This window comes from Limulus polyphemus, unplaced genomic scaffold, assembly GCF_000517525.1.
Source record: "Limulus polyphemus unplaced genomic scaffold, Limulus_polyphemus-2.1.2 Scaffold32, whole genome shotgun sequence".
Classification (NCBI taxonomy): Eukaryota; Metazoa; Arthropoda; class Merostomata; order Xiphosura; family Limulidae; genus Limulus; species Limulus polyphemus.
The window spans coordinates 224310-243651 of NW_013665642.1; the positions used below are offsets into that span (position 1 = coordinate 224310).

The 19342-nt window shown below is 33.8% G+C and overlaps 1 protein-coding gene across 2 annotated transcripts in view; it reads right to left on the reverse strand.

Moving 5' to 3' along the window:
- Window positions 1-499: 499 nt before the first annotated feature.
- Window positions 500-19342, reverse strand: part of LOC111085967 (division abnormally delayed protein-like) — a 72894-nt gene continuing 54051 nt past the window's right edge. The window contains exons 4-7 of one of the 2 annotated variants that reach the window (XM_022387010.1): window positions 17253-17512; window positions 13731-13854; window positions 6209-6365; window positions 500-2130 (exon numbers count right to left, since the gene is read on the reverse strand). In XM_022387010.1, the coding sequence (XP_022242718.1) occupies window positions 1958-2130; window positions 6209-6365; window positions 13731-13854; window positions 17253-17512 (714 nt within the window). In that variant the 3' untranslated portion in view covers window positions 500-1957. Of the gene's footprint in view, window positions 2131-6100; window positions 6366-13730; window positions 13855-17252; window positions 17513-19342 lie in introns of both variants that reach the window. The other variant, XM_022387005.1, reaches the window with a different exon arrangement.

Consider the following 19342-nt stretch of genomic DNA (forward strand, 5'->3'; position numbering starts at 1 on the left):
TGCTAATTTATATTTTTTATAATCAATACTTAAATTTTCATTGGGTGGTTTTGTATTTTCTATTGTTTACAATTATCCTTAGATTTTCCTAATTTTTCCCTCTGAAATACTAGGTGTCGCTATGTTCCGAATCCTGAAATATATTATTTTTCATGATAATAAAGAATTTCTCAGCTTACTTGAAAATAAAATAATTGTATAACAAAAACAACGTATTTAAATAAGTATTTTTTAGAATCACGAACGTACATGATTTTAACTCTTTAGGTTAAAATGTCCGCTTCACCTGTAAAGACCTAGGTGCGTTTCTTATTATGACATTCATTTTCAACGCACGAGGAAGACATCAGTGGGTGACATGGAGGAGGGGGTGGTGAGGTACAAACGCTGACTTCCTAGATCACTCCTCAGGGGTCTTAAGGTTACATGCCGGGTTTGGTGACAATCATTCCAGCGATTCGCGAGTTATGAGCAAACACATACACGAACTTTAGTCAAATAATGGTTTAAACATGTTTAATACCTTTTGTGTATTTTTACACACACAAAAAAAAATTTTATACTGCGTTAGAAAACTTATTTCAAAAGTTCTGATAATAACAGTTACTTCTACTTTGGAGCTCTGTTTATTATTTGCCTGTGTTCAAAATACACTCCTGATTCTATTTTTGTCTTTTTTTTGTCTTATGATATAACTGTGTCTGTTTTTTTTTCCGGTTAATCTTAAAGTATCACAAAAACAAAACTCGTAATATGTCGTAACATTTTCGACCTTTATACCTGATTCACTTGTGCACTTATTATATAATTTTACCAGAAAAGCATACAAAAGGCTTCAAAACCAACCAGTGTTACTAAAAATTTATTTTGACTCAGTTATCCTGCGCTTGGATTACTTGTTAATTAATTTATAAAGTTCTTTCTTTTCTTAAATACAGCATGGGAGATCAAAAGTCGTTGAACGACGACAAGATTTTGTATAATAGACAAACTATGATCTTACCTCATAACGGCAAAAATATCCGTAATGTATGGTAAAAAAAAAGTCATTAATGTGTAGAGAGTTAAATGTTACTGAAATAGTATTTAATTCATATCACAATGACACATTAACGTAAAGCTAATACTTAAACATGCAGTCACTGATACGGATCAAGTTTGGTAGCTATGGTGATTACATCATTACGCAAGTAACTACATGATGGTGCAACGTACAATGGTAACATCCTTATACTATTAGCATCGTTAAGATAGACCTTTGGTATCGTCTAGACATTATTAAGAACAACAGTTCTAAAATCACTGCGAATGCAAACTAGAAAACTGCGTTATTGAAATTAAACGTTTAAAAAACACAACGTGAAAGGTTACTTGTACAAAGCATGTCATGACATAATCAAGCCTCTTATCTCATACATGTGTTTAACGCTATTGTGTACATTTTGAATTGTCTTTCCTACATTTGTAACCATTATATTAAGCAATAAGGTCCAAACTACCAGTACAAAAGCTACTGACAAACCACTCGTCCACAGGGTAAGGTCCGAGAAGATAGTTGAACATCGTTACCACGGTGACAAGAAGTTTCTATTATCAGCCCTACGAGGTTCTTTTTCCTCGTATTAAGTTAACAAATATGCTCAAAAATTGCTTGGAAAGGCTTGAGTTCACTTGATGCGACGAGTTTATTTTTTTCACTACTTTCTAATTCTGTATTATCCGTGATCCAAAACGATGAAACCACGCAGTTTCAAACGATGTCACAGGTCATGTCTCATAGTTACTCGTGACTTTACACAGCTAAGGCGTAAACCACTGTTGAAAGTCCACATTTTCACTTAGCGTACAAAAAAAGTGCTAAAAGTTGGTTATTCTGACATAAAAGTAATTAACAAGAAAAAAAGACTGTACAGATATAATCAGCACTGTTTTGTGTTTGTTTCTTATTCCCGCCAGGTCACAGAAGTTGGCCAAGGTAATGAATTACCACTGTTAAAATCACAAGTGGTAATAAGGCAGCGTTAATGTGCACTCCATCAGCCGCATTGTCTTTCTTATCTTTTGGGTCTCCGTGAGGTGGCGTTTTTTCCTCGTTGTCGAATTGAATATCTGTGTCTGTCCTTGATGTTTCTGAGTAACGTTTAAAAAAATAATAATGAATATTGTTTTCAGTCGTTGAATGTATTTTCTTTCGTGAACTAATTTTAAATAACTAACTGAGTTAAAAACATCCACAATAACACAGTCATACTTCGCAAGTTAAATCTGACATTCTTAACAAAGCTGTTAGCCTCTTATTACTTTTATACATCAGTTGAGTAAATTTGCCCAAATGTATACATTTCACTTTATACAAAACATACATAGATTCCTTTGCTTCGACAACAAATTGGTAAATAGTGGTAATACTTGCAATCCTTTATAATAAAAATATCCCTTCTCTCACATTGGTTTATCAAAAGTCATATGATTTACCATAACGTAAAGATGTGTTAATTTATTAACATCACGGGTAATTTTACACCTTACAATCTAGATTCCTTTGCTTCGACAACAAATTGGTAAATAGTGGTAATACTTGCAATCCTCTATAATAAAAATATCCCTTCTCTCACATTGGTTTATTAAAAGTCATATGATTTACCAAGACGTAAAGATGTGTTAATTTATTAACATCACGGGTAATTTTATACCTTACAATCTATTTGTGTAAACAAGAATTCACATTATAATTTTACTCAAGAACCTTTGTTTTTATATATATTGTAAAACAACTTTCGCATAATTACGTTTCGTGCATATTTTCTGTAATATCTAAATAATTACTTTGTGTTTCTACATTATCTATAGAGTTATCTTTCTATTAAAACGAAGTGTTATCAAAGCAAGCGACAGTTGGTAAAAAAACATTTATCTTGTTATAATAATAACTTGCACAAGGAAAGAATGTTAGCAAGAGAAAAGCTTATAGCATATGGCAATATACTCGTTCACGATTTAAACTCATCATTTTATTCGTGAATAAACCTAGACTTGAAATTTTTATAGCGTCATTTTAATTTCAGAATAGTATGTATCTGTTTATCAGATTTTAAGTCATTAGTATTCTGTAGCTATACTATCTTTCGGTATTTCTTAATGACTTTCCAAGAAAAGCTTGACATTATTCAGTTCAACACTTACCACGAGCCTTGAAAGCACAAAATAATTGTTTACTTTACCCATCCAAACAGTGCTAACAAAACGGATGAAAAAAAAAAGTAGAAAAAAAACCTGCTAGAACTAGAGGAAAAGGCTCTTTCAACCAGGTCAATAGAATCTGTTGTCATAGCAACACACTCCACAGATATTATGAATTCTCTTCTAGCATTTGAGGGCAAATATTACTTGAAATTGTTTCAAATTTCCGAATTGCTACTGGAGTAATTGACGTTATTTTGTTTTTGATCTAATCAACGGTAAATTCACGTTTTCTATTAAGACAAATTACAGAGGATTAACAGCATCTTGTAGAAAAGATTTCCACATGATGTAGTGGCGTGTCGTCACAGGTTCGAGCTGAGGCATCACATGGCGACATGTTTAGCACTTATATACTTGATTCAGGTGACTTTTGACCTAGTAAAGCAAATTAAAAACACGGAAAGCATAGTCAAGTCTCTTCAGTTTTATTTATTGCACTAACAATGAAGAGGCGAAAATATTTTTCAGCTAATTTCTGACCACTCCTTCGTTGTCAAACCTGAATACCTACCAAGATTGGATTGGATTATGATCATTCGGTAATGCAATGCCACTACTTTTAGACGTCTGGCTGAAGGTATATAGAAACACCTTTCCAGCAACTAATGAAATTCAAAGTCTGAAATACGTCAATTTCAGAGTGGATGACATAGGCAAAGGAAGATCAACACACCCATGATAACGCCTAAAACAATCAAATCTGTACTCTACCACATGTACAAATCTCGCTACCTTTGCCAAAGTTCATAGTCTTCCAACCCACAATGAGATTGTTATAACTACACACCCCAATCGACTGTACAGAAGACATTTTAAAAATATCATCCCCTTGTAAACAAACATAAACCACGGGAGTACAGACACACTGGTGAAAGAGAAAAACGCCTTGCATGGGAGAATTAGAAAGTTGTTGCAACACTGAACGAGTTCTAAGTGTACTTGAACCACTGCGACAAGAAACGAACAAATTGATACAAATCACGAGGTTATAAGAACTTCCAACGAGGTACAGAGAATCTAAGGATTATGTTAGTCGCAGATTCCATGTATAATTGAAAATTTAAATCTTGTAAAGTGCACGGTAAAGCCAAGGTGAGCACTAGTAACTCTCAGGAGAATGTCTTGACATCAATTATGCGAGATGAGGCAAGGTGAGCACTAGTAACTCTCAGGAGAATGTATTGACATCAATTATGCGAGATGAGGCAAGGTGAGCACTAGTAACTCTCAGGAGAATGTATTGACATCAATTATGCGAGATGAGGCAAGGTGAGCACTAGTAACTCTCAGGAGAATGCATTGACATCAATTATGCGAGATGAGGCAAGGTGAGCACTAGTAACTCTCAGGAGAATGTCTTGACATCAATTATGCGAGATGAGGCAAGGTGAGCACTAGTAACTCTCAGGAGAATGTCTTGACATCAAGTATGCGAGATGAGGATTTTGCACTTTATGACCAAGACGCCAAAGAAGTATAGGTACATCAAGATAACGCTTCAGGTCCATAGAGAATGAAACAAGTGTTCATGCTGTCTCATTCTCCGGCATACCTATGAAGTCACTTAACTGCACACTGATGGAGTTTTGTGTATTTAGTTTGCTTAAACGTAGTCTTGCAAGTTGCCGTATGGTGGAGAGTCTGTACAAAGTTTGTCAAAACGTGTTGTCTACGGTTATTCTTTGTCATTCTTTGCAACAGCTTATTACATTCACCAGAGTCCACTTAGTAGGGGTGCAAAAATTCAGGTTCTAGGTTCTTTGATCTCGGTGCTATGGCGGGCACAAATCGTTCCTATGTGGTTATTCGCTAGCTTGCCTCATTAAAAAGATGCGCACGCGCATGCGCACACGTACGTGGATAAGTAATAACACCCAGGTGTACAACCTCGGGATCCACTTAGTATGGGTGCAAAATTTCAGGCTTCTAGTCTCTTTCCTCTTGGAGATATGGCGGTTACATATTCTTTCTTATGTGCTTTTTTTCCTACATTGCCTCGTAAAAAAGATGTGTACGCGCACGCGCGCGTGCACGTGGATAAGTAATAATACCCAGGTAATGATAGACAAGTGAGGATGTAGGTCCAAAAACGGAACGGGATCTAGCATATAATTTTTCTTCGAAATGCGATCAATCCTCTAAATTAGTAATTTGCAGATATATGCTCGTTCTAATCTACCAGTCTTATTCTATGAAATTGAAGCTTCAGTTCATATTAAAGAAAATATACGTCATTTATAGAAACTGACAACAATATTTGCTGAATATTTTCGGATTTAAAGTAAAAGGTGAATTAAATTCCAATCCTTTAAAACGTAAGTTTTTTTGCTTTTACATATACTGAAACGAATTTCGTTGATGGAAAGTTCGTAATCTATGTTAGTAGGTCAATTATATTAATAATAAGTCGTGTACGTTGTTTCTGTGAAAAAATAATTAAAATATTTTGTCATTGTTTCAACTCAGGACAGAGCTACTTCAAAAAAACTGTATACATAACACGCCGATTGGCTACAGAAATCAATGTCAAACGCAGCATTAACCTCACACTTTAGAATAAAAAGTAAACTGGTCACAAAGATGAGATTCATTCAGATAGAATTGACTACATGGATTTTAGAGATCAAAGTCATAAGTACAGCTAACTCTGAAATTAGCAGCTTGCATTGATATCAAAGCTTAGAATTTACAGAATCACATTAACGACAATGCAGAAAAGTGTGAAGAAGAAAAAACAACCACGAAACTTGAAAAAGTGACTTGCACAAGATGAAGATGGGTTTCCAAGCAGTAGAAGCTGCACATATAAGCGTCCTTTACCAACAGTTGTTAAACTTGCATTAAATTTAAAACATACCACTGTTTGCGTCTCCTGTGGTAGGACCTGGTGACTGGCCGGAGTATAAGGGATCGTTGTCCCCGCTCCCTGAAGAAATAAAGTGTTCGTAATTTTTAAAAAACGTACCAAAAAGGCGGCCATTACCAGACCCAAAGTAATAATAATCTTCATCATCATGGACGCTACTTTCTTCCCAGATTCGCCTCCTTTCACCACTTCCCGCTTCGTTCCAAACAATTTGAGATTCGGATTTCGGAATTCTAGTTATCTGTCGGTCCAACAGCTACAGTAAAAATAAATTAAGTTGTCAAATTTCATATACTGATAGACCCAATATATTAAAAAACAAAAAAAAATGCTTTACCCTAGGAAGTAACGTTAATTTTTTCTTAAAACAGTATTAAATTATGTATCTTTACGAAGTAGCATCTAATACAAGTTTTGAGCACTAGTCTAGCAGAATTTTAGTGTAGGCGCTGGCTGTTAAATCCGTGCTTCAGGGTTAGTGTTATGACTAAAAATGCTAAATTATTGCTTATTTGGGTTGATGCTATGATTAAAGGTGTCAAGTCCTCAAACAACCAATATAAAACTCTCTCACTGTACAAAGTTACATATCCACGAACTTAAACATTTTTGGTTGGAATTAATGGCACATATTAGGGCAGGTATAAAAATACATTCTTCTAGAAAGTTCGTTGAAAAACTACAAATTTTAGTTGTTTTTCTCTAGTATGAGCATGACAAACTATAAGAATTTACTATGATGTTAAGACAAGTTCTTTGCTAGTGATGGGTGGTATGCCAAAAACGTGTGTGTGTGTGTGTGTGTGTGCGTTTCATAGCAAAGCCACATCCGGCTATCTGCTGTGTTCACCGAGAGGAATCAAACACCTGATTTTTAGAGTTGTAAATCCTTATAATTACCACTGTCCTACCAAAGAATGCCAAAAATAATACCTTAACCGGGATTAAAGTATATAACCTGTTTCAAATAGTTTACAATAAAACCAATAACTGCCTTCGTTTTAGCACATACATAACAGAGCAGATTCACTGCAATAGACCCAAGATATTTTTTTTTCTTTTGGCATATGCCCCCAAGTGGCACAGCAGTATATCTGCGGAGTTACAACAGTAGAAACCGGGTTTATATCCCTGTGGTAGGCAGAGCACAAATAGCCCATTGTGTAACCTTTTGCTTAACTACAAAACAAACAGACAAAGAAAATAAAATGTATTATAATTTGCTTTTTTGTTTCTTAAGAAAAGATAACTTTTTGTAGCTTCAAAATATCCAATATGTTTATTTTTCTACAAGGTAGAATATAACTATTTGAAATGCACAAATATCATGGCATTGTGATCAGGAATGTCAGAAATTATAACTTAGCAAGTGTGGTTACAACATAATTGTCCTGAAAACTTAGAAAGTGTGTTTATAACATAATTGCACTGAAAACTTAGCAAGTATGGTTACAACATAATTTTACTGAAAACATAGCAAGTGTGTTTACAATACAATTGTACTGAAAACTTAGGAAGTGTGGTTACATCACAGTTGTAATGATAACCTAGGAAGTGTGGTTATATCACAGTTGTAATGATAATCTAGCACGTGTGGTTATATCACAGTTGTAATGATAACCTAGGAAGTGTGGTTATATTATAGTTGTACTGAAAACTTGCACGTGTGGTTATATCAAAGTTGTAATGATGACTTAGAAAATGTGGTTACATCACAGTTGTAATGATAACCTATGAAGTGCGATTATATCACAGTTGTAATGATAACCTAGGAAGTGTGGTTATATCACAGTTGTAATGATAACCTAGGAAGTGTGGTTATATCACAGTTGTAATGATAACCTAGGAAGTGTGACTATATCACAGTTGTAATGATAACCTAGGAAGTGTGACTATATCACAGTTGTAATGATAACCTAGGAAGTGTGACTATATCACAGTTGTAATGATAACCTAGGAAGTGTGACTATATCACAGTTGTAATGATAACCTAGCACGTGTGGTTACATTACAGTTGTACTGACAAGTGATAAAATGTGGTTACATAACACGGTTTAAACGCTGAAAGCTGGTGAAGTATTAGAAACCAGCAGGCCCAGAAATCTGAGATAAAAGTTAATTGTATTTATTGTTTTTCACATTCCTCTGAATTTGTCCAATTCGAAATGGGCGAATGTGAAACATCTGTAGTTAACGTGATTTGTATCACAAATTGTTAGACCTATTAGTTACATAACACTTGTACTAATAGCTAACGTGGTTACACAGCACAACTGTACTGATAACCTAGCTAGTAATGATAACATACACACACAAATGTTTTTCTGATGTCTCTGGCTGGAGAGCAGACTTACAAATAGGACAGCCATACTTAAATATTTTTTATCCAAAGCTTTAAAATGTCACCAAACTTAGATAATAAGTCTATCGATATATAAAAATTGTGCCAAGCTTAAAGCAAGATTAGGAGACCTTGTCTCCCATTATTTATAGTGTCTCAGTCAATAATATTCTTGCTAAGTGAGCGTGCAACAGCTCACAAAGATTGACGTTACTTCCTTATTAATAAACAGTGAAAGTTTTCATGTTTTCTCAGTGACAGTAACTCACTGTAAGTACTCTTATTAACTTAACATGTTTCTTTAATGCCAAAGGTGTTGTTCAACCTTCCGCTATTTTTCTCAAGTAAAATGTTGGCAAACTTAACTGTCTGCTCGATAAATGCTGTGGTGTTATATATTTTTTCAGTAACTTTACTCTGTCTTCAAGCTCTTTATCATTAATTTCATTTATGACTAGACACTTGTACTAACACAAGCCGGGATGCGAACACATAAGCATGTTCTTCGGCATTCATGTGTAAACGATCTTCACTAGCTTAACATATCGTGTAGAATATTAGAAACAGAGAAATAAAAAAACGTCATTTACAACTGAAAAAAATAATGTTCTACTTTTTTTTCTTTTTTTTTACAAATCATTGAAAGAAATGCCTGTGGATTGGTTCAATATAGTTATCCTAAAACGAATAACAACGGATATGATTAATAGACTTTATTTAGAGGCTTGTATAAATAGTTGCTTGTTTGTAATTAAGCACAAAGCTACACAATGGGCTATCTGTGCTCTGCCCACCACGGGTATCGAAACCCGGATTCTAGTGTTGTAAGTCCGCAGATTATTTAGAGGCAATTAACCCGAGAAGTCTACCTTCATGGAATGTACCCTCAGCGGTAATTTTGAAGGTTTATAACGCTAAAAACCTGTTTTAAATACTCGTGGTGGGCACAGCACATATAGCCCATTATGTAGCTTTGTGCTTAATAACAACAAACAAACATTCATGTTAGGCACTAAAGTTAAAAGATAAAGGACGTTTAGCAAATCTATTCAAGGGCTATCTGCGCTAGTCATCCCTAAGTTAGAAATGATAGGCTAAATGTAAAACAGCTAGTCAAATTCACCAATCGCCAACTCTTAGGCTGCTCTTTCCCATCAAATAGTGGGAGAAACCGTCACATTATGACGCCCCCATTACTGAAAGCGCGAGCATATTCGGTGATAAGATTCGAACCTGCAACCTGAAAATTACGAGTCAAGTGCCCTAATCATTAGGCCATGCCAGGCATCACTTATTTGTTAGGCTTAAAAAATGATGTTTAATAAAATTGGTGCGTATAGACCTAAAGGCAGCTTATTAGGCTTGAAAACAGCGTAGATTTTTCAGCTACTTTTATATTTATTAATAAAGAAAATATTAAAAATTAAGAATGAAAAAAAGGGTGAAATAGACGGGTCAGAGATATTTTACATAGTTGAAATGTTTCTTTTTGATATGCCCCAACTTTTTACTAAAAAGAATATGAAAATACTCAATAAAATCCAGTGTGAGGATACCGGAGTATCTATTTATAATCGATTCTAAACAAAGAATTCAGAAGAGCGGTAGATGTATCTAGCAATATCAAAACGTTCAGAGAAGGTCGGCATGAAAATATCAGGGTATCTATTTATAATTAATTATTAACAAAGCATTCGGAAGAGGAATGTACGGGAAAGGCTATTAGATCATGACAGTTTTGTTATAATTAACTGAAGTGTACAGAATTATAATTAGTATGGTCTAATTAAGTTTTGGTATCATTTCTTTTTATCAACAAATACTTTTGTTTAAAAAATATGATCATCCTTGGCCATACATAAAATATTAAATAAGCGGCATTTAATCAAGACGTCACAATTGTTTAAATCAGGTGGTAGGACACTTACGGTTTAATTGTTTGTGTTTAACGCAAAGCTGCGTAATGGGCTATTTGCGCTCTATTCATCACGGGGAATCAAACCCCGAGGTTTAACATTGTAAGTCCATAGGGGACTGGTTTTTCAATTAAAGCATACCATTGAAATTGAAACTAAATTAAGAGTATAGTTAAAATATATAGTTATATGCAACTTTCTACACTGCTGGCTAGCTGACTTGATCATACAGCTAGCCAGCAGTGTAGAAAGTTGCATATAAAATATTACGTACGTCTTCAAAAAAGATATATATAGAAAAAACCCATTGAACATGAAATGCAGGTTGAATGGAATAACAAAGTACAGTAAGTAAAACACAAGTCCTGCTATTTATGTAATACTAGAAGTTTTAAATCCCGTATGTCTGTGTGTCTGTATATCTATTTTCACAATAAATATTAAATATTTCAAAGTTGAAGTCTCATATTTTCAAGTACTATTTGTTAAGACCCCTGTTTTTAAGTTTGAGCAATCATTAAGGAATATTCTAATGTCAATAACACAAATATATTTGTTCTTCGTTTTATTTAAAAGCAGATAAAAGTAGCTTTCACGGTACACTGATTTTCTTTCTCTGAGTTTCGCTGAAATCTTCCTGTAATATGTGGTAAGATAATACCCAATCTGTGTTTTTTTGTCGACGTTTTGTTACACTTATGCATTATGTTTTTTATGTGAGACAAGCTAGATGATAATCTTAAAAAAAAAACATCCAAAAGATGAGGTGGTGGAACTAAACTATAGGGTTACTATACGTTTCCGATTTCCAGGGACAATCCAAGGATAAGAAATGTTGTCACTGGGAAAAAGATGTCTCCGAATCGAGAAAAAAAAAATCTCCCCAAAATACATTTATATTTCATTTTTTATGTTAATTTGTATATTATACATAAACATTCAGCCAGTTTTATTATTGTCAGCTTAGGTATGGCAACGTCATGGCACTACACTGGTGAGTCTCCGTAGTTATTTCCTAGAACATCTTCTTGATCTTTTTTTTTAATCCTATATAATTTGTTTGTTTGTTTAACACAAAGCTACAGAATTGGCATTTTGCGCTCTGTCCACTGCAGGAAACCGAATACCCCGGATTTTGCGTTGCGCTCTAGTTGTGTCCACCAAGAAGGGACTCCTCAAACAGATACACTCATCAGAGAAATAAAACTAGCACTAATACACCAAGATTCTTCGGTACTGTCTGTATGTGGAATTACGGTCAGCACAAAACTAAATTTTATAATAGTGTCTCTAGTTTTGGTTTACAAACTATAACCACCTTAAACTAAGCATATCTTGCAATTACTAGGGCATAATTTGTTAAGTCTATCCAGCATTTTCTATTAATATTTTTGTACTTTGTATACGAATACAATTTTTTATCGTAGAAAATGAAGGTAACGTTCTCATTCTTTCGATAACAATTTTGAACTTGAAGTTTAACATCAACATCATAGTCGCCGTTTCCATGCTCGCTAATGTCTGGTTATAGTTAAAGCTTGAAAGGCTATTATTCAGACTTGCCTTTAGTTTATTGTGGTCACAGCAAAAGTATCAAAATACCTGTATCTGATTTATACGATTTTTTTTTTTTGCCTGTGACTGTCCTTTTCTACGAAACTGTTTTTTTGTTTTGTTTTTATGTGCCGTAAAGCATTATGTTATCAAAACTTAAAATAAAAATAAGTCGTTGATATATATATATATACATACATATGTATGTTTCCATACATACAACAATAATAAAAAAAATTTCTTGTCATATTCAGAAAATGCTGTCAAACCGGTTTTATATTTCGAACATTATGCATAGGCTACCTTTTTTTTTACCCTATTAAGGGAATTCGTAGGTGTACTAAATTCCAATATTCATATAGACATTCCTTCTTAGTACATATATGCAATGTTAGAGACGCTAACCTATGGAATAACAGTATGGAATAACTGGCGTCATATTTTTTAATACAGGTAAGCGTTTTTCAGTGATTTCCTTCTTTGTATTGGTATTAAAGTAAATTTAACATCCACTTATGACATGTAAATACTTAAGTTTGTATCAATATAATGTCTCTGTATTACACGAGATTAAAAGCACTTCATCTGAACGATGTGCATATGGTAATACAGTAAGTAACGCATTGCAATAGATGCGTCTCTGTCATGTTACTGGTTCACGCTGAATCGTTAAAACTCAACAGAGTAATTTTACCTTTTAAAGCTGGAGTAATAAGAAAGGTAAATTATAAGATAAATACTCAAACAGCAACACTGTTAAATCATGTATTGCTAAAGTAACAATACTGTGATGGAAAGATCCTTCAATATTCTCTACGGAAATGTAAAAAAAACACAACAGAACGTTTAGGATATCAGTTCGAGAAACGCCCTCATAGACAAATGTGACGATAAGGTAACGAAAAAGAACATTCCAACCTCAAACGCCATTGCGATTGAGATTGGTATATTTTCTGGCTTTCGGTGAATGAATGAACAAAAATTTCAAGTTGATGACAGTACACAAGCAAATGTTTCACAATTTTGCAATTATACCTCGAAATCAAAACGAAAAACTAGTCACATCAATTTCCTTTCGTCAAGTCTTCCAGTACAGCGCCAATGAACCTTTGTTCCTCTGATCTGCTTAAATGTAGTTTTGGAAACACGTTTCCACGTGTAGTGGGGGGTTTATGGAAAGTTTGAAAATGTATGGTTTAAGATTTATCTCGCTATTCTTCGCAGGACCTTGCTACAATGAAAATTCTGGTTTCAAGCAATCTTGCGTTATCATGACTACCAGAGCGAGCACAACCAACAATGGAAAAAATAATAATAATTCCAAAGGCATCACGAAATATAGAACCTCATTCATATAAAGTGCAATTAACCTCTGTAGTACAATGAGTTATTCATTAACAATGTATTTTTAAGATAATAATCGTGAATACTTTTTTACCATGAAACTTCCAAACCAGAACTCAGAAGCTAAGTTGAAGATCTAAATACTATAGAGTTCTAACTGTTGTAATTATAAGGCTGATTAAAACCCAACTTACATTCTTATTTTCTTTAGTTAACTACCACAAAGAGAATAAAATAAATAAAAAATATACGAGCCAGACTATTATTTTCATTAAACGTAAAACAGTTATTTAAAATGTTTTATTGGAGTTTATACGCACACAAAATTCCTGCATGTACATTATATTATACATGATAGAAATTACACATGATCTACCAATGTTCTGAAAACAAGCAGTTATTTTTACACAGATACATGCTATGATATTCATGTATGATAAAAATGACAGAAATGTAGTATTCTCACCTCTCTCATACGCATCAGTTTATCCACCAAGGTAACTGTCATAGAATCGTGGCTTTCTGTCAAGGTAATTTCAGGGTTATATTTCTGAGCTCCTACACCCATGCCTGCTATGGTCTTTTTGTACCTTGCCACAGAAAATCAATTATATTAGACAAAGTAGGCATTTATAGAGTTAGCCTTATGGACTGAGTGAAATTCCACATCATGAGTCTTATAAGTAATATTGAAGCTGAGACAGTCAAAATAGTGGGTACAGTATTTCGACTAGCTTCGTCAAGCTACTATCCATTATTTAACTTGGATATTTAACTATACAAATATATCTTCATAGGCACACATTCAAAATTGATACTTTGAATAACATAATTTTACAAAGAAACTTCAACCTACACCGAGAATATATAATATTTTCTTTTCCAAGGATTTCGGTACTTAGTATTACATAAACCTACTTACTATGATTTTATGAATGTGATTTAGACTAGATCTTGGAATTTAAAAAGCAGTGGATAATTTTTCATTAAGTCATCAAACTGCAGATACGCTTCTGCTTTAATACCCATTAGTTACGGTGTTCATATTTTATGAATCCTCATAAACGTTTTAGTAATTACGTGAATGGGTGACATAATCCGAATTCTATGGTATGAGTCTTCTAGTTTTGTTAAAGTTTAAGATTTATCTAGCCCACTCCTCCAGATAACGTTTAATGAGGTCAAAGCTGTGTGTTTAACTGTGCAAACGTGTATATTTCAAGACTGAAAAAATGGAAACTGTGTAAATAATTTGATGACTGTCTACTGAGTTGTAGTTTAAAGTTGGTTATGCACAGTACTAATACAACTCGTTATCAACATCTCTTAAAACCTTCGTGCGATTTAGTTTAATTGTGTATTTTTCAATAATAGTACTTCAAATGACTTGGTTTTTACCGAGATATTAAAAAAATATCCGAAATGCATAAAGTTATTTTTAAATAAAAACAAATGGTAACTGTTGATATTCGTTCCTAATATCCAGCTAATAGACTAGAGGGAAGAGACAGTCAACACTATCCACCGCTAACTATAGTGGGATATGAAAGTCACGCTTTTGGTGCACTCACAGCCCGAAAGTACGTACGTTTTTTTTTGTGGAAACGAGTCGCGAACTGTAAATCTCCGAATATGGGCATGTTAACAACTAGGCCAAGTGTGGTCCAAAGTGCAAAAAGATTCACATTCACATTGCTTATCCATAAACTAGTCATGAGCTCCAATAACACGAATAAACTGCGCCCTATATCATGAATCTAGCTTTCTTATGGAAATCTTAAATCTTCTTTCAGCACTTAAGCCTTCAATTGCAATTTATGCATGAAAAACATGTGAAATATATTTATTGCTGCTAATATGCGGGTGATCTGTTGATATAATATATCCATTGTTAACCTTAAAAATTATCAATGGGGGTCTTTCGATTCCTTCAACTTTTTAAACACATTTTGCCAAATTATTTATGCACTAACTTGCTTGTGAGCCCGTGATTTTGTTTGTTATAGGGTTCCTAATAAAATACAAATCACACAAAAAATGTGAACACAAATACCATCAGTTACTCCCATTAATTACTACTGCTTGGGTCTCCTTTGTATTTAACACTCAAATTTTTTGGTCTTTTCTTTACATTGAGTGTTGTAAAAGGTTATAACATAATGTGACTCAGTAAGATGCAACATATGGGCCCCACCGGTTGTGAACAGTGCAAAACAAATCGGTAATTTAATGGCAACGGAATATTCATTCAAACAACAAAATTATGTTAGTTAATAATAAATTCCAAGCTGATAGTCAATGCTTCTGCAATGTCTTATAAACTTAAGACAATGGTGTGACGTGTGAGTAATATCTTCATTAGTAGACCAAACAAAATAACAAATAATATGTTCCGAGATTTGGTTCAGGTTTACCGAAGTAAGACTTCCAAGAAATCAAAAGGTTCTAAGAAGAAACGAGTAATTAATATAATTCTGAATTCGTAAATTCAAATTTGACGACATATAACATTCGAAGAAGAAATGGATAGCTTGTGGCAGATATAAAACTAAAAATATACACATTAACATGGTGAAAGTGTTCTGTTAAAAGGTTTAAAGAGGGAAAAAATTACAAAACGCAATAGCTATTGTTGTTGGTTTTTACAACATTTTAGGAAGGAAGGACTTTTAAAATAAGAACACGTTTTGATATTTCAGGCGTTCCGTTTCTGTAGCCAATAGTCTATAATTAGGGACGGTTACAACTGAATCCTAAGGGTCTCTGTACTGGCAGTTTAGCCCCTGTGCACATAAACTACCGGTCAGGTTGAAAATTTCAATTCCACAAATCTAGGCAGAAGAACTATGAGTTATAAAATAGATCACTTGTTTGAATTAAATGTATAATAATATGGGCCAATGTCACCACACACACACATTGAACCGATATTTAAAGAAGGTTTGGTTAGAGTATCCGTAGAAATTGTTAGATGTTTGTATTTGAAGCGAAGAGTTGTTACATACAATGGGGCTATCTGCGTCTGTTCGCTGCGAGTATCGAACTCTTCCAACTTTACCGCTGATCCACCAAAATACAAATTGTCTTTTTTTTCTTTGTAAAATATTTTCGCGTATATATTTCAATTGAGCATGCTGGTTGATACTATCTCTGTTTAAACTGATCTTGTAAAAGTATAGCTGATAACTTAATTTGAAGATACAAATATAATTTTACAATATGATATGAGTTTAAACAAGATATATATCATCATTATTTTTGTACCAGAACGAAATAATATAGAAGAACTGTCAATAAACTATCTCAAGGATTTACTTTAGTGGAACATTTCGACCTGAAAAAATAATTACTGAATTACTGAATTTACATCCTGTGCATAACGTCTGATGTAGATATAAGAACGACATGTTATTTATTCATCTTAAGTTTCTCAATATGTTTGATATTGATAGTTTCATAAACATTTTGTGGTAGTAAACTACTATAGATCAGGAGTTCTACTTTCAAACAACAATTGCCCGATGGGTCAGCGGCAAGTTTACTGACTCACAACGCTAAAATGTGGGGTTCGATTCTCCGCAGTTGGCAGAATATAAATAGTTCATTGGGTAGAAGAAAACAATCAAATAACGTCGCACTCGCAAGAGCATTCTTCGAATTAAATAAATATTTTCACACTACATTAAGCACAATCATGTTGGCTATACTCAGTGAACTACACAACCGTATATAACTTCCATGCTACCTGACAGATGTCTGCTTCATTTCGATGTTTGTTTATTTATTTTTACGGGTTCTTTAGGCCGGAAACTTATAACAATGATCAAAGTTTGGTTACAATTATTTACTGCTGTATTAGCACTGTAAACCTTTAGAACTGATTGATCAGCCCGCCTTCGAGTGTTCACTCTGTGAATATGCAAACGGTAATATTTTCATGTAGTAGTTTCTCTCCATCTAGAACAACTAAAACTTACACATTACTTACTCTCCAAGTTTATAACCATTCCAACAAAGCACTTCATCCTGAGAGGCCCATGAACGATCATTACACACTGAATCAGCTAGGTTACCATAGTAACCTTTAAAGTCTGCCAGTTTTTGTAGGAAGACTTGAAGTCTCTGATTCAGTTTAGGTTCAAATTTTATAGAAGTTGCTTGGCTAATGACGTTGGTTTGGTTCGAGACAGCTATAGAAGAATGCGTTGGCTTTTCTGAACGTCGGTGATGACCACAATGTGTCTGGACCTGTGAAAATAAAGAATAAAAGCATATGTAATAGAAAAATTTATTCATATACATTGTGCACTATCTGTGATGTAGCACTGACGTAATCAAGTCAAAAACAGCGTGAGATTGTTCCTATAAGAGTACACTGTAAACCTGGATATTAATAATGATGAGTTTTCTAAATATTTGTATTTGAATAACTAGAGGTCAATTACAATTCCTGTAAAGTTAAGTTCATGTTCGCTTCTTAATGCCAAAAATACTTTTAACGCGAGTCATGTATATATTTTATTGATATTTCGGCTGATAAACTTACCCTTTTTAGCGTTTTAAACTTTCAGTAACATCATTTATAATCTGAGACAACGTAGTGTTGTTTAATCATCTGAAGCATGTGTGAATTAGGAAGTGAAAACTATATTAATCATCTATGGCGTGTGTGAACTAGCTATTAAATAACTAAAAAAAGGTATAAGCACAATTACCCGTCCCCAGTGACGGGAAACGTTTAAGTTAATCTAGTAAAAGTACCTGTCTCCAGTGGTTGGAAAATGTAAGTTAATTGGTTTGTTTGTAGTTAAACACAAAGCTACACAAAGGGCTATCTGTGGTCTGCCCACCACGGGTATCGAAACCCGGTTTTAAGCGTTGTAAGTCCGCAGACATACTGCTGTGCCACTGGGAGGCAATCTTAAGTTAATCTATCAACTTAAATTTTTTATGGACTTCAAAATCTAATTGTTGATTATTTCAGTCATGCTAAGAGCCGCTCAAGAATACGTACGGTAAATCTATTTTTTTTTATTCTTTAAGTTACATCACATTTTAGAATGTGAATGATAGTGTGATTGATTCTTACCAATTTAGTTTAGAATATCCTGCTTGCGAAATAAAATTTGCCATGAACATTATTCATGCCTGTTCTCACGTCATTTTAAAAGTGAATGTTGAGCTTTGCCTGCGTGCGTAGCTTTTGGAACGGTAAACAGATGAACGCTTGGACAAACACCACGGTTCGCAATATATATAAGATAGAACATTGAAACAACGTAGTAAAGCTAGATCTATGATCTATTGGATGTGGTAAGAAAGACAATAAACTGTGTATCAGTGACTTACAGTTTGTCTTAGACAAGCAATGACAGCTGAATCAATGAGCTATGCATTCCAAATCCAGCATTTAAACTTCTAGACCTTTATAAACATTTATAATCGTTTTAATACAAGATATAATGTTATATTTAATATAATCATGGTTTGGTGATGAAAACTCTAAAAGCAAACACAACTGATGTTCGATACGTTATTCTGTGTACTTCATATTCTGCTTAATTACAGACGAAAAAAGTGATAAACGTCTTGTTACAAATATTGCTAGATTATACCGTTAATAAATGGCATTATGTTTCAAACACTGATGAAACAGTTGTACAATAAAATGCCGCTTTTGATTTGCTTTTGTGTTCCTTTTTTATTTCATGTCAGAAGGATAAGTTGGGAAAACAGTTATTTTAATTATCAACCAACAACATCCTCATTTATTTTTCTTGTGGATCATTAATTAAAATTAATTATTTTCTGTAATTAGTCACCAGTATTACCTTATTGCAATGTTTTCCAAACTTTAAACAGGGGCGCCCCCTAACTCAGCAAAGTTTCCGTTGCCCCCCTTTCACATTAAAATAATTTCCACAAGTGATAACAAAATTAATATTTCTTTACCTGTTTTTAATATTTATTTAGAATGAAAAAACGCTTGTAAGGTGTGTGTAAATGCGAGAGCAAAACAAGCTTTCAGAGCAAAGTGATAGTTTTGTTAGGTTATCGTTGTCTCCAACTCTTCTGTTT